General features: G+C 48.2%; 1 protein-coding gene across 1 annotated transcript in view; it reads right to left on the reverse strand.

Moving 5' to 3' along the window:
- Positions 1-13244, reverse strand: part of TCP11L1 (t-complex 11 like 1) — a 28315-nt gene that overhangs the window by 11334 nt on the left and 3737 nt on the right. The window contains exons 3-7 of the mRNA XM_001506950.4: positions 10231-10363; positions 7622-7742; positions 6017-6237; positions 3703-3839; positions 1917-2113 (exon numbers count right to left, since the gene is read on the reverse strand). Coding sequence (XP_001507000.1) covers positions 1917-2113; positions 3703-3839; positions 6017-6237; positions 7622-7742; positions 10231-10363 — 809 coding nt within the window. The remainder of the gene's footprint in view (positions 1-1916; positions 2114-3702; positions 3840-6016; positions 6238-7621; positions 7743-10230; positions 10364-13244) is intronic.

Here is a 13244-nt window from a genome sequence, read left to right on the forward strand (position 1 = left end):
GTCAATCCCCGCCCAATGACGGCTCACAGTCTAATCTCAGGCTCTTGCAAGCATGTAGTATGGTGCCTTGCCGAGAATAAGCGCTCAATAAACAAGATTGACTGAGAGCTCTTTGGGAGACCTCCCTTCAGTTTTTCCCCTCCCAATGACTACTCTCCAGGAAAGTGGAGAAGCCAGTTGGTTTCTCAGAAGACATCCGCCCACCACCAAAAACCCCGTGGCTACGGGTCTCAGGCCTCAACCCACGTCTCGCCCCCTCTGCCTGGTGACTCACCATCTCTGCTGGGGAACCCACTCACCCTGGTCTGAGCTCTTACGGGGGGACTGCCAGCCTGGAGCTCTCTCCACTGTTCGCTCCTGCCAACACTGCCGCTGACGGACTCATTTACACTACTATCACCGGAAGATATGCGACCCGCTGGAAGCAAAGCAGCACGGGCCTGGGAGTCAGAAGACCTGGGTTCTAAACCCGGCTCTGCCGAACGCTTGCTGTGTGAACTTGGGCAAGTCACTTAACTTATCTGTGCCCTGGTTCTCCGGTTCTCCTGAGCCCCATGCGGGACAGAGACTATGTCCCACTTAATTTACTTGCATCTACCCCAGTGCTTAGAACAGTGTTTAACACATAGAAAATGATGAACGAGTACCATTTAAAAACAAAAAAAGGATCAGGAGCACCCCAGGAGTTGGGAAAGGATAAAGACGCAGGGCTCGCCGTAAGGAACCCGGTCACTGCCGAGACCTCGGGCCACCTGTAGACCAAAGGGTAGAGGAGATCTTGGTGTTCAACCTATCTTGAGGGTCAATCTGGGCTGAGGGCATGGAGGGTACCCTAGGGTGCACCCCTTGCCCCATCGCTGTGAGGGAGTGTGAGGTGCAGTTGCCTACAAGCAGCTTACAGGGGTGGGAGGAAAAGTGGAAGGGACAGTTCCCCGACACCAAGAAGCCCCCACAGCCCACACGACAGTCGGACCCTCAGAGCCTGGGCGGCAGCCGGAAGCACGAGGTTGTTCGGTCCAAATGTCACGCTCCCCCCGAATCCGTTCCCCACCAGAGGCTGCTGCCATCCTTCTGAACAGTGGAGAACCGAAGAGCAGTGGGGGGGAAGAAAGGAGATGAAGGAGGAAAAACGGGTTCCAGCTGCTAGCAGGCCCGGCCTCAGTCCAGGCCCTAATTAATAAGAAGAAGAAATCGTGATGATATTTGCTAAGCGCTGTGCCAAACACTGCACTAAATGCCGGGAAAGACACAAGATAATTAGGTCGGGCACAATCCCTGCCCCACATAGGGCTCACAGTCTAAGAAGGATGATGACCGGGAAGCAGCGTGATCTAGTAGAACGGGCAAAGGCCGGAGGGTCAGAGAACCTGGGGTCTAATCCCGACTCTACCACTTAACTGCTCAGACATTTTGGGCAAGTCACTTCATTTCTCTTTGTCTCTGTTACCTCACCTGTAAAATGGGGATTAAGACCGTAAGCCCCATGTGGAACAGGGACTTTGTCCAGTCCGATTATCCCATATCTACCGCAGTGTTTAGTAGAGTACCTGGCACAGAGTAAACCGTGCTGAACAAATTCCATGAAAACAAACCAACAGGAATTTAGGGCTGAACAAATTCCATGAAAACAAACCAACAGGAATTTAGTCCCCTTGAAGCAACTGAGGCACGGCGATGTGGTGTGACTTGCCCAAGGCTAATGGCAGAGCCAGGATTAGAAACCAGGGCCTCTGACTCCCAGGCCCGCGCACTATCCGCTAGTGGATCCGACACGTTGGGAGTAAGAGAGAAATGAGCAACTGCCGTTAGTCCTTGAGGGGACAGCGACGACGGGTCGAGGAGGGTTTCAGCGGACGAGTGAAGATAGGAGAGCATCTAGTCACGCGAAGAGAAAGCGCCCAGGGGCCCTTACTCACCTCGGGGAAAGGCTTCTGGCTGTGGTCCCATTTGAGCAGCTGGAGATAGGCGTGGTTTTGGACGGCAGCGGGGTCCAGCCAAGAACGGTCCTTGGGGGAGGCAGCGTCGCCCCCGGCCGAGCGGGCCCCTCGGCCCAGCCGGCGGGCGAGGTCGTCCGCGGCTTCCTGTAGCCACTGGGTGACGAAGTCCAGGGAATCTGCGGGAGACAAGGCGGGACGCTCAGCGGGGCCCTGTGGCGTCAGTCAGACGTCGGTCCCGGGCCCACCGAGGGAACGACGGAGCACCACTCTCCCTGGAGCCGTCTCCCGTCGGGTTTGCTTGGACACACAGAAACCAATCATTCATTCATTCCCTCAAATTTATTTACTGAGAATTTACTGAGTGCAGAACACCGTACTAAGCACTTGGGAGAGTAGAGTACCACAATAAACAGATCCATTCCCGGCCCACAATGAGCTTACAGTCAATAAATCATACGTCAGTCAGAAACTCTGCTCTCCCGCGCCCTGGGCTTGCTGCACCAAAGACCCACATCTGTTTGAGCTTTGGTCCTGGGGGCTTCTTTTCTCCCTAAACAAGGCAGCAGCTCCTTAGAACTGGGGCCCAGAGGTTGTGTGTGCTTGTTTGACTTAAGGCACTCTCTCCCTGGGGTGCTGCAAAGTTCAAGACCGGGGCCAGTACAGTTGTCCTATATAACCACTATCCATATAAGTGAGTCTTCTGTATTTATCAAATGTACTTGCATAAATGCCTCCTGCATCATTTCCCCCTTTGAGGAGGAAATAGAAGATTATTTCGCTAAGCAGGATAGCATCAGGAAGGGTCAGAATGTGGGAGTGGGAACACCCATGCTGGGAAAAGAAGCTTCTTCTCTGAGACCTGCGAGAGAGAAGCGATGGCATCAATTCCTTAAGGACAAATTGGATACAGCACTTGGAAGAGGGCAGTGGAAGAGTGCCCTCCTACCTTCCTCTTCTTATCCCCTCCTTTTCTTCCCCCTCTCCTGTCTCTTGCTCCCCTTTCTGTCAAATTGTTATATGACCTTACATAACGGCCCCTCCCATTTTTATGTTGCAAAAAAAATGTAAAAAAGCTAAACGACAATATGAGTAAATACTGTAGTGTAATTGACGCCATTTTCCATTTTCTATTGTTGCCATTTTTCTGCCTTTGCTTTCTTACTAGTCAAATTTGGGCCTGATCTTAATTGGAGAAAAAAAAGAATGAAGGCGCTTTTGTCAAGACAAAAGCCTACTACCTTCAGAGCTGAGTAAGAGGGAAAAGATCCCCTATCCTTCTCCTCCAGGGACAGAGAGAAAAGAGGTTTAGCTTTCACAAGGCTTTATCTGAAAAACCAAAATTTTATAATGATTTTATTTTTCTCCATGGTGTATTCTGAGAGTTCACTAGCTTCTCTAGACTGTAAGCTTGTTGTGGGCAGAGAATGTGTCTATCATCGCTGTTATATTGTACTCTTCCAAGAACTCAGTACAGTGCTCTGCGCATAGTAAGCACTCAATAAATACCATTGATTGATTTTAGGGCCCCTCCACTGATCCTTGTGCTCAATTTCTTTCTTCAACTCCTCCTTTCGCTCTTCCCAAATAGGCATTTAGATTTTTTCAATTTTTTTTCACACATTTGGTTCTATTGTCTTTAAAAGAGCAAGTAATTTAGCAGACAAAGCAATGAAATTCAAAATGATGAACAGGGAAAGGAAGGGGAAGGAGAAACCACTGAAGAAAGAATCAAAGGTTGGACAATCCCACCCCAAGTAAGTCATACTTGGTTGCTTCTCAAAAAGTTCCTGAAATTTCTTCCTTTCGTACTCAACCGACTGCTGCATTAGATGCGGCCGGATGCTACTGACCGCGAAGTTGGCCATGTCCACCTTCATCAGGTCCAGCACGGAAAAAATGGCCCTGCAAGACAGAAGCGAGCGTTTTTCAAATCTTTAATTTATTTAGCGCCTGTCTCCTGTACCGGACATACGCGCCAGTGAGAAGCAGCATGGCCTAACGGAAAGGGACTGGGCCTAGGAGTCAGACGACCTAGGTTCTAATCCCCACTCCGCCACTTATCTTCTGGTGACCTTGGGTAAGTCACTTAACTTCTGTCTGTCTCATTTACCTCATCTGTAAAATGGGGGTTAAGACTGAGTCCAATGTGGGCCAGGGACTGCTTCCAATCTGATGATCTTGTATCTACTCCAGAGCTTAGTACGATGACTGGCACACAGCGCTTAACAAATACCATGTTATAAAAAGAAAACTCCTCAGAGGCAGAGTTCGTGCCCGCTACCTCGACCGCAGACTTCCGCGAGCCTCGTACAGTGCTCTGTACATAGAGGGCACTTGGTAGATGTGACTGACGGGTTTAGTGGTGGAGCCAGGTTTAGGACCGGACTCCCAGGCCTGTGAACTATCCACTAGGCCATGCTGCTTCCCTCTAGCTTCTCCCTCCAGACTGTAAACTCACTCTGGGCAGGGAATGTGTTGAACTGTACTCTCCCAACCGCTTAGTACAGTGCTCTGCACACAGTAAGGGCTCAATAAATACAACTGACACACTCCATCCTTGGAAAACTTAGAGGAAAACAGAGCCAACCATCTGTCCTGCCCTGGAGGCAGGGGCTGAACCAGATGACGGTATGACGTCCCATCCGGATTTGATTGGGTCACTCGGAGCGAATGGAAAGTCACATCTACGTGCAAGTTCTTGAGAGGAATGTTGGCTCCCCCAAGAGAAGAAAAAACCACAGCGAGAAACTGACGCCCATCTTCTGTTTCTTATTCCTAGTACTCAGGGTGACGGGGACAGGAAGGAGGAAGGAGGTGGGTGGCGGGCGGGCACCGGTCACTGCAGTTTCGAAACAGTTGTGATTATTATGCTTTCAGACACGACATGGGGTCAAGTCGCTTCAGGCTGCTAAAGCCAGCACTGTTTAATGGCCCCTGCAGAACGGCTCTTTGGCTCACTTATAATTCCAACCGGAGGCGGCAAACTTCCTGTTCGGTTGGTGAAAATGTAATCTGTTCTCCAAGGAAAGTCCTTACTATAGTAGTAGCTGCAGAAATCAGCATTCCTTGAATTTCTCTGGTGATTTTAATTTTCCCAAATAGTGTTTTCCTTTTCAAGCCTCTCATCTTGCTGCCACAACCGTCCGCTTTCAGACGAGGATACTAAGGTCCGGAGAAGTTAAGTGACTTGTCCAAGGCCACTCAGCAGGTAGGACAAGAGTTGGAGACCGGGTTGCCCGACACCATCAACAACCTTCCCCTCAAGGCCTGTGCTCTCTCCATTAGCCCATGCTGCCTCTTACCCGGATGTAAACTACAGTTCGAACAGGCTTTGGATACTGTAGACAACCATCTTTCTGACATGCGCAGCCCTAACCCCTGAAATTCCCAGGCACTCCAGCCAACAGTTCCCAGATATGGAACTGAGCACTGCAGGGTGCTTTCCAAGGTGGAGAGGGGGACGGGGGATGGGGGACGGGGGGGACGGAGAAGAAAGGGGAGCCGATCTGTGACGGTCTTTGCCCATTCAGCCCCAGGCAGCGGGCCCCAGGGTCAGAACTCATCTTGGCCTTCCAACCTGGGTGGTGCTTTAGAACTTTTTTGCCCTGTAGTTTCTGCACCCCAGGGACGACTCCCAGCAAAAGACCCAATTTGATTAACAATCCCCCTTCCCCGCCACAGAAAGACAAAAAAAAAAAAGGGAAGCCAACCTAAAACATGATCTCATCAGGGCACCCGGGGACGTGTCCTCTTTGACAACCACCAACTCGTGCAAAGGCAGTGGGAGAGACCAGAATCCTCCAACCTGAAGCAACACCATCACTTGGCAAAGGGTTTAACGGACAAAGCACTGGGGCAGACCAGAGCCCCGGGCAAGTGAGCCGGGGGTCAGGAGTTTTAAGTTGCCCCCTAGAGAAAGGAGGGCACTTCCTGTTGGCGTCTCTGTACGGGGTGCTGAGGATGGACTGGGGAAGGGCAGCTGGGGGTCATCTGGCGGGTCCTCTCTGTCCGTCAGACCCGGGGGACCTATTTCCGCCCAGATGGCCCCCCTGCTGCTTCTAGTCAGACCACGTCAGTACCTGAAGAGGGGCACGATTTCCTTAATGTCATTCAGCTTCTTAATTTCCTCGTCTCGAGCCGGCGCACACAGGGTCCCCATCATGCCAATGATGAACTCGGCCAGCCGTGAGATGTCCAGGGCCCCATTCTCCGCCTGCTGCTTTATCAGATCCAGATCCAGGACTTCGGAGATCTGGTTTCTCAATCTCGTGTGACCGGGGAGCAGGAAAGATAAGAGAGTCTAAAGGAAAGCAAATGTGGGCTGAATCAGACTGTGCGTATAAAGTCACGGAATAATTAGCCAAGAACCGGCAGCCGCCGGGGTGACCCGGATCTTTTAACTCCTTATTCGGGGCGGCTTCAGAAAATGTGGTCTGTGGAGGCGATTCAGAGCATTTGCTTTAATCCATTTGGCATTTTAAAAGTGTAAACTGAGTATCCAGTGTATGCGTGGAGGGGAAAAACAGACCAGCATATACGCCGAAGAGGACTTTAAACCTCAGACATGTGTTTCCAAGGCAACGGCCTCGATATGTTTGCCGAGGCTGGAAGGATTGTCGAAGGGAGGTGTTCTCTCTTTCCCTCCAATGCAGTGTCTCAAAGGCTACATTCAAATTGTTCTTTTTCTCCATCCCATATTGGATGTACCTCACCCTGGCTGGGGTACTCTGCACCTTCAAGCTCTGTGAAAGATCTGGGAAAAGACCCAGGAAGCGGCATGGTCTAGTGGATGGAGCACAGGTCAGGGAGCCAGAGAACCTAGATTCTAGTTCCAGCTCTGCCATTTGCCTGGTGTGTGACCTAGGGCAAGTGACTTCACTTCTCTGTGCCTCAGTTTCCTCAACTGCAAAAGGAGGATTCAATACCGGTTCTTCCTCCTACCTAGACTCTGAACCTCATGTGGTTCAGGGACTGGAGATAGAGTGATTAGCTTGTACCTGCCACAGCACTTAGGACGGTGATTTACAAGTAGTAAGCACTTAAATATCATAAAAAACACGACTGAACTTCCACGCTTTGGCCTTCCTTCATGTGACTCTCCCAGCACTGTTCACACCATTCCTCAACCACAGGCTCCTCCATTCACCCACTCGTTCTACTGATAATATTTACTGAGTGCCTTCCACACACAGAGCACTGTGACAGGCTCACCAGTGGACTAAGAATAAAACTCTTAGCTCTGCCCACAGTGAGCGCTCAATTTTTTTAATGGCATTTGTTAAGCGCTTACTATGTGCCAGCCACAGTGGGGTTTTCTAAGCGCTTACTGACACCAGGCACTGTACTTAGCAAAGGAATAGATTCAAGCTAATCCCGCTCGGGGCTCACAGTCTTAATCTCCATTTCACAGATGAGATAAATGAAGCACAGAGAAGTGAAGTGATTTGCCCACGATCACACAGCAGACAAGCGGCAAGCCGGTATTAGAACTCAGGTCCTTTGATAAATATCCCAGGTTGATTGGATGGATTAGCCTAGGAATGTTACCTAATGTCTTTGTCCCTTAGGGCAAATGGCAAACTGGGGCAACTCAGTGGGGTTTGATGGAGCACTTCAGCACCCTTGGAAGCAACAAGCCCACACACAATCAACTACCTTGGAGAAAGAACCTCTCTTCTTCTCACCTCTTTGATCTCCCCCACAAGCTTGATGGCATGGTCATAGGTTGGTGGGTTTTCACTTAACTGGACACTCAGATGATCCCAGAAGGCTTTGTGGACAATCTCCCTTACTCGCTTCTCCAAGCTGTGGGCAGAGAAATGAATATCAAAGATCTGGGCCCCAGTTCACTCTCACTGGCCCAGTTACAGCCTGGGTTCTCATCAACTGCCAATCGATCAATCAATGGTACCTGAGGACTTATGTTCAGAGCACTGTATTAAATACTTAGTAAAGTACGCTAGAGTGGAGTTGGTAGACATAATCCAGAGGGGGAAACAGGCATTAAATTACAGAAAGAGAAAATGACCGATAGTAAGAATATGAACATAAATTTGTGAGACGAACATCGAGAGCTTAGAGCGTACAGATCTGAGTGTCTAGGCAAGGGGGTGGATAGGAGAAATGACAGCTTAGTCAGGGACGGCCTCTTCAAGATGTAATTTTAGGAGGGTTCTGAAGGTGAGGAGAGTGATGTATCTGTCAGATATAAAGGGGGAGGGAGTTTCTGATCAGGAGAAGGACATGGGCAAGGGGTCGTCGGTGGGATGGGGTACAGAGAGTAGATTGGCTTCAGAGGAGTGAAATGTGCAGACTGGACTGTAGTAGTAGATCAGCAAGGAAAGGTGAATGTAAAGAGTGAGTGGAGCCAGGGAAGACAGATAATTTCTTTTCAACCCAATATAAAATACAGAAACATGTAAGGTCCTTTCGGTCAGGGATCGTATCTTCCAGCTCTACTGTATTATATTTTTCCAAGCGCTTAGTACAGTGCTGAATAAATTCAAAATAATCAGTCAGTGGTATTTATTGACCACTTACTATGTGCAGAGCACGATAAATATCTTTGATTGATGGGAAGCCAATTTGCCAAACAGCCAAATTGTTTCAGATTGACCAGTCATTTGAATGGGAGGTTAGCTCAGCTCTTTATTTTTTTAAGTTTAAAAAATCAGTCAACAATGGGTATTTACTGAGTGCTGACTGTGGGCAGAGCACTGTACTAAGTGCTTGGTAGAATACAATAAAGCTGGTAGATAACTTTCCCTGTCCTCAAGGAGCTTATCGTCTAGAGGATGGAACTTATTGTGATCTAAAGGGATGACAGATTAGAAATCTAAAGATGCGAGATTATCAGCCAAAGTAAGCTGGTTTCTATGTATGAGAGCCAATCGCTATGTGACAGCAACCCTTGATGCAGTACTAACACTGTTATGAACACCCATCGTGTACGAAGCACTGTACGATGGGCTGAGAAAAGAAATACGTTTGCCGCTTGTCTGCTGTGTGATCGTATGGCATATGATCGTATGTGATCAAGGACACGCGGTCCTTGACCATCGAGGGGCTTCGCGATCTAACGATGGGGCAGGGGATTGTCGATAGACACATAAGACAAATCGATAGAAGAGTCCAAACAACACAGAGGATGAGGACAAGGCTAGGTCCATTAGAAGCGATGGAGAGCTGTGGCTAAAGAACAGAGCTACAGGCTCCTCAAGGCTTGGGGTCCAACAGATCCGACAGGAGCGGGGGGAGGGGGGTACCACAGTGCTGCCCCCCCATCGTCCAACCACGGAGAAAGCTTCCTATGCTCCAAAATGAGTGGAGGCCTCACCCTCCCGCAGAGGAAGCTCCTCACAGCTTCGTTAGCCTCAGGCAGACTGGGAGAGGGAAGGCCCAGGGTGGTAGAGTGCAGGGGAGACAGGGGTTCTCTGTGGTTTCATCTGGGGAGTTTGAGGAGGGGTGGGAGGCCAAGGGCTTGCACTGCTCAACTTACTTGTGGTCTTGCTAGTGGAAGCCAGGCCGGGAGGGAAGGCCTAGGATGGTACAGATGCAGCAAACTGACCTCGGTCCCAATAAGTTCGGAAACCTGATCTCCTACAGGTCCCGAAACAGCTCAGCTCCAAGCTGCACAGCCGGAGAGGTCCCACTCGTGCAGATCGCTCTGCTCAGGGCAGGGGTGTGAGGCCTCCCTCATCCCACAGAAAAAAACCCCAAAGACAAACTCTGCTCACAGGTGACAGCTATCTCCTTGAAAAGAATGGTCTTCCAACTTTACACGTTAAGCCCACAAGTTACAAGGTAACATTCAGGTGGAAACACTTGTCTCTGTGAATGATTTTTGCCTAATCTCTGCCCCTTGTAAACTGCACCTGGTCCTTCTATTAGCATTTTTATTTTTTTTCCCTTCTGCCCGTGTATCTGTGTGCTGTCATGAAAGAGAGGAGGACTGCTCTAGTCTGTAAACTCGTTGTGGGAAGGTGTCTACTTATACTTTTGTATTGTACTCTCCCAAGTGCTTCGTGCAATTCTGGCCTCCCCAGAAAACCATTCAAACTTCAACGAACTATCGCAGGTTTTTTTGGTTTGTTTTTTTTTTTTTTAGGCATGCGGTTTTCTTATTCTCTTAAGAATGAGAAGCAACAAGAACATTTTCCTTAATTTAAAAAAAAGAGCAAGGAAAAAAAAATTGACTTTCTCTGAGAAGGATTCCGATGGCTGAAATGAGCAGAACACACCTAGAATGGGAAGAAAGCGCCAACTTGCTTCTATTTTCTTAGAACCCCCTCACCTGTCTTCTGGCAGGTCCGTTGGTTTTATCTGGAAGTCTCCATTGACTACAATTTCATGGGCGAGGGCCATGTTAGTCACTCCTTTGGCTGTTTCCAGGAGCTCCTCCACTGACACGAACCGAGGCGGGCTGGCTGTAAGAAAAAGGCAAAAGAAAAAGAAAAAGTGAGGGTCCGGCCCCGACGGAACTGAGTTTCTCCTCAGTGCAGAGGGGCAGGAGGAGAAAAGGAAGGAACGAAAAGCCTCCCTGATGCAGGTCCAAGAGATTTGGAGGGGTCGTTTTCCTGTTTGTATCAGATTGCTTTCTTAATTCAATAGAAGAAAAACTAGTTTTGAGGAACAGGGTTTTAAGAATGGAAGGATATTTGCAGGTTTTAAGTGTCAGGGGTAGGAGCCCAGGTGCAGTAATTGATCGTTAAAGGATTATCATAGCTCAAGTGGATCCAGATGAACTTCCCAAATCTTCCTCTTCCACCCAACTGGCCTGCACTTTTCACAGTCCTTTCTCCCCAGCCCAAAGAGAAAGCTCAGATAAGAGCCCTCTATCCCACAGTTCACCTCCTGGTGAGCCTTTGCCCAAATCCAAGACACCTTCCCCACAATACTTATGTAAATATTCTCGTACTCTATTATTTCACCTATCCCTAATCTATTTTAATGTCCACCTTCCCTATAGACTGTAAGTTCCTTGGCGGCAGGGAAGATGTCAACGACTCTGTGGTACTGGAATTTCTCAAGCACTTAGTGCAGTATTCTGCATACTGTATGCACTCAATAAATACCATTAATTATGTAGGTGGTTAGTGTCATCTTCTGTCCTGGTCTTTAAAAGAGAGACAAGCTGGCTCCTCCCATGTCATAGATTTGCTTCCCTGCCTTCCCAGTCTTCCCTTACCTACTACCTACTTCTCAGGTTGTCCTTGAAAGAGAACTGACGGGGCAGCTTCTGCTGGCTATTTTCTCTCGGTGGCCAGGAAAAAGCGAGAAGGCTCAGGGGAAACAAAAAGAAAGCGAGAGGGAAAAGTGTCCCCGTCACTGTGAGCAGAATAATCCTGTCTCCTGTATCACAGCTTTGGCTAAAAAGACTTATTGATCAAATACACTAACATAACTCTGACCCTGGCTAAACCCCAGGGGTTCCTTAGCAATCAATTAATTTCACATGGGCTACTCCCCTTCTGGAGGCTACTGCTCCTTTCCCTTTAAAAAGAACAACGTATTTCCACCTAATCGATTGTCACTCACACTGCCTGCAAATCTGTGGATAGAAGCGAACTATCCGGGGTTGCTACGTCTTTAAAACAGTTCAAAGATTATCATCTGCCAGGAGCTGGGAAACTACTCAATGACCTTATCAGAGCAGGCATAACAAAGTAAAGTGGAGGAAACCACTCTTCACTCCTTTTTGCAGCTCTCTGATGTTATTACACAGAGAAGCTCGGAGGCCAGGCAGGCTCAATCATGAGAAGCAGCACGACCTACACTTGTGCCAGCTCCATTAGACATCAGTGAACTCTGGTTCAATTCCTGCTTCGGCTCTTGTGCTCACAGGATGTCAGGCAAGTTACTTTACCTGCCTGGGCCTCTTCCCATCTGTAAAAAGGGAATGATACTACAAACCATCCAAGCTCATAGGCTACAAAAGCAGGGTGAAAGCCCCTCGAAACAAAGGCAAAGCCAGACACTCCAAACTCAGGATGAGAGATAACTCGCTAGCTATGCACAAGGACAGTAGAAAGAGGCCTGGAGGAAACAGGAACTGAAAATGGGTCAATCACTTGGCAATCCTATTGAAAAAGCCAACGTGGTTCTGGGGCCCCCTGAAAGGAGTGTGACTGATCTGACCCTGATTAAAGCAGTGAATATCCAGTTTGAGTCTGTGCTCTTTAAAAAGGCTGTAGGGAAACTGGAAAAAATAAAGACAAAAATGATTAAAGGATAGATAATAAATCCTGTGAGGAACTGGAGCTGGTCTGATAGTCCCTTCGACTTAGAATGTTACCTGAAACTGAAGTCAGCCAATGAACCGATAGTATCTACTGAGTCCCTACTGTGCAGAGCACTGTACTAAGTGCCTGGGGAGAGTACAATATAACATAATTGGTAGATATGCTCCTGGCCCACGACAAGCGTACAGTCTAGAGGGAAAAAATAGTCCTAGAGGTTAGGGGTAGAGAGCAAATACTTTGCCCAGAGAAGCCCTGACTTTTAGAAAGTGACTTTCTTGGGGCTGACCACTGCTAGCTAAGATGTCTAATGCCATGACTGAATTAGAAAAAACAGGCCCTTAAGGCTCTTCATTAATGTATCGATTGCTGCTACAGCACATGCTTTCGTTACTCAGTTTAGACAGAACACAAAAGAAGAACAGGGGACTCTATACATACAGCAATTTCTATTCTCCCCCGATTAGACTGTAAGCCCGTCAAACGGCAGGGACCGTCTCTATCTGTTGCCGACTTGTTCATCCCAAGTGCTTAGTACAGTGCTCTGCACATAGTAAGCGCTCAATAAATACTATTGAATGAATATTCGAGAAGGCACAAAGCTTATCAGGGAAACGCAGTTATCATAGCATGGCTATGAACTGGTTCTAAAATGGGGACCTTTGGCAGAGCTTTGCCAGGTAACTTGTTTCAAGCAGATAACAGGGTTCATCAGTCCTTCATTAGCCTTTCAAAAGGAACCAAATGCAACTATTCAAAATTTACTGTTTACTAGAAATGGATTTTGGACAGTACTAAATGGTTTCCATGAGATGCTAATGACCACTAAAAAGTCAGAAAAGGAACTGAAGTCCAATAGTTTACATTTATGTCTTCTACAACCTTTTGAATTTCACTCAGCAAAACAGAAGCGGTGCACTCTTTCAGTTGTCTACCTGCTCCAGAGTCCCTTATTTATCTCTGAAACAACTGCTGATACCACAATTTGGGGTAACACAGAGATTTTCAGGAATGGTGGATGGAGCACTGTGGGAGAAGAGTTTGTATTCTAAAATGTAAAATAATTTGG

The sequence above is a fragment of the Ornithorhynchus anatinus genome, chromosome 3 (assembly GCF_004115215.2).
Source record: "Ornithorhynchus anatinus isolate Pmale09 chromosome 3, mOrnAna1.pri.v4, whole genome shotgun sequence".
Classification (NCBI taxonomy): domain Eukaryota; kingdom Metazoa; phylum Chordata; class Mammalia; order Monotremata; family Ornithorhynchidae; genus Ornithorhynchus; species Ornithorhynchus anatinus.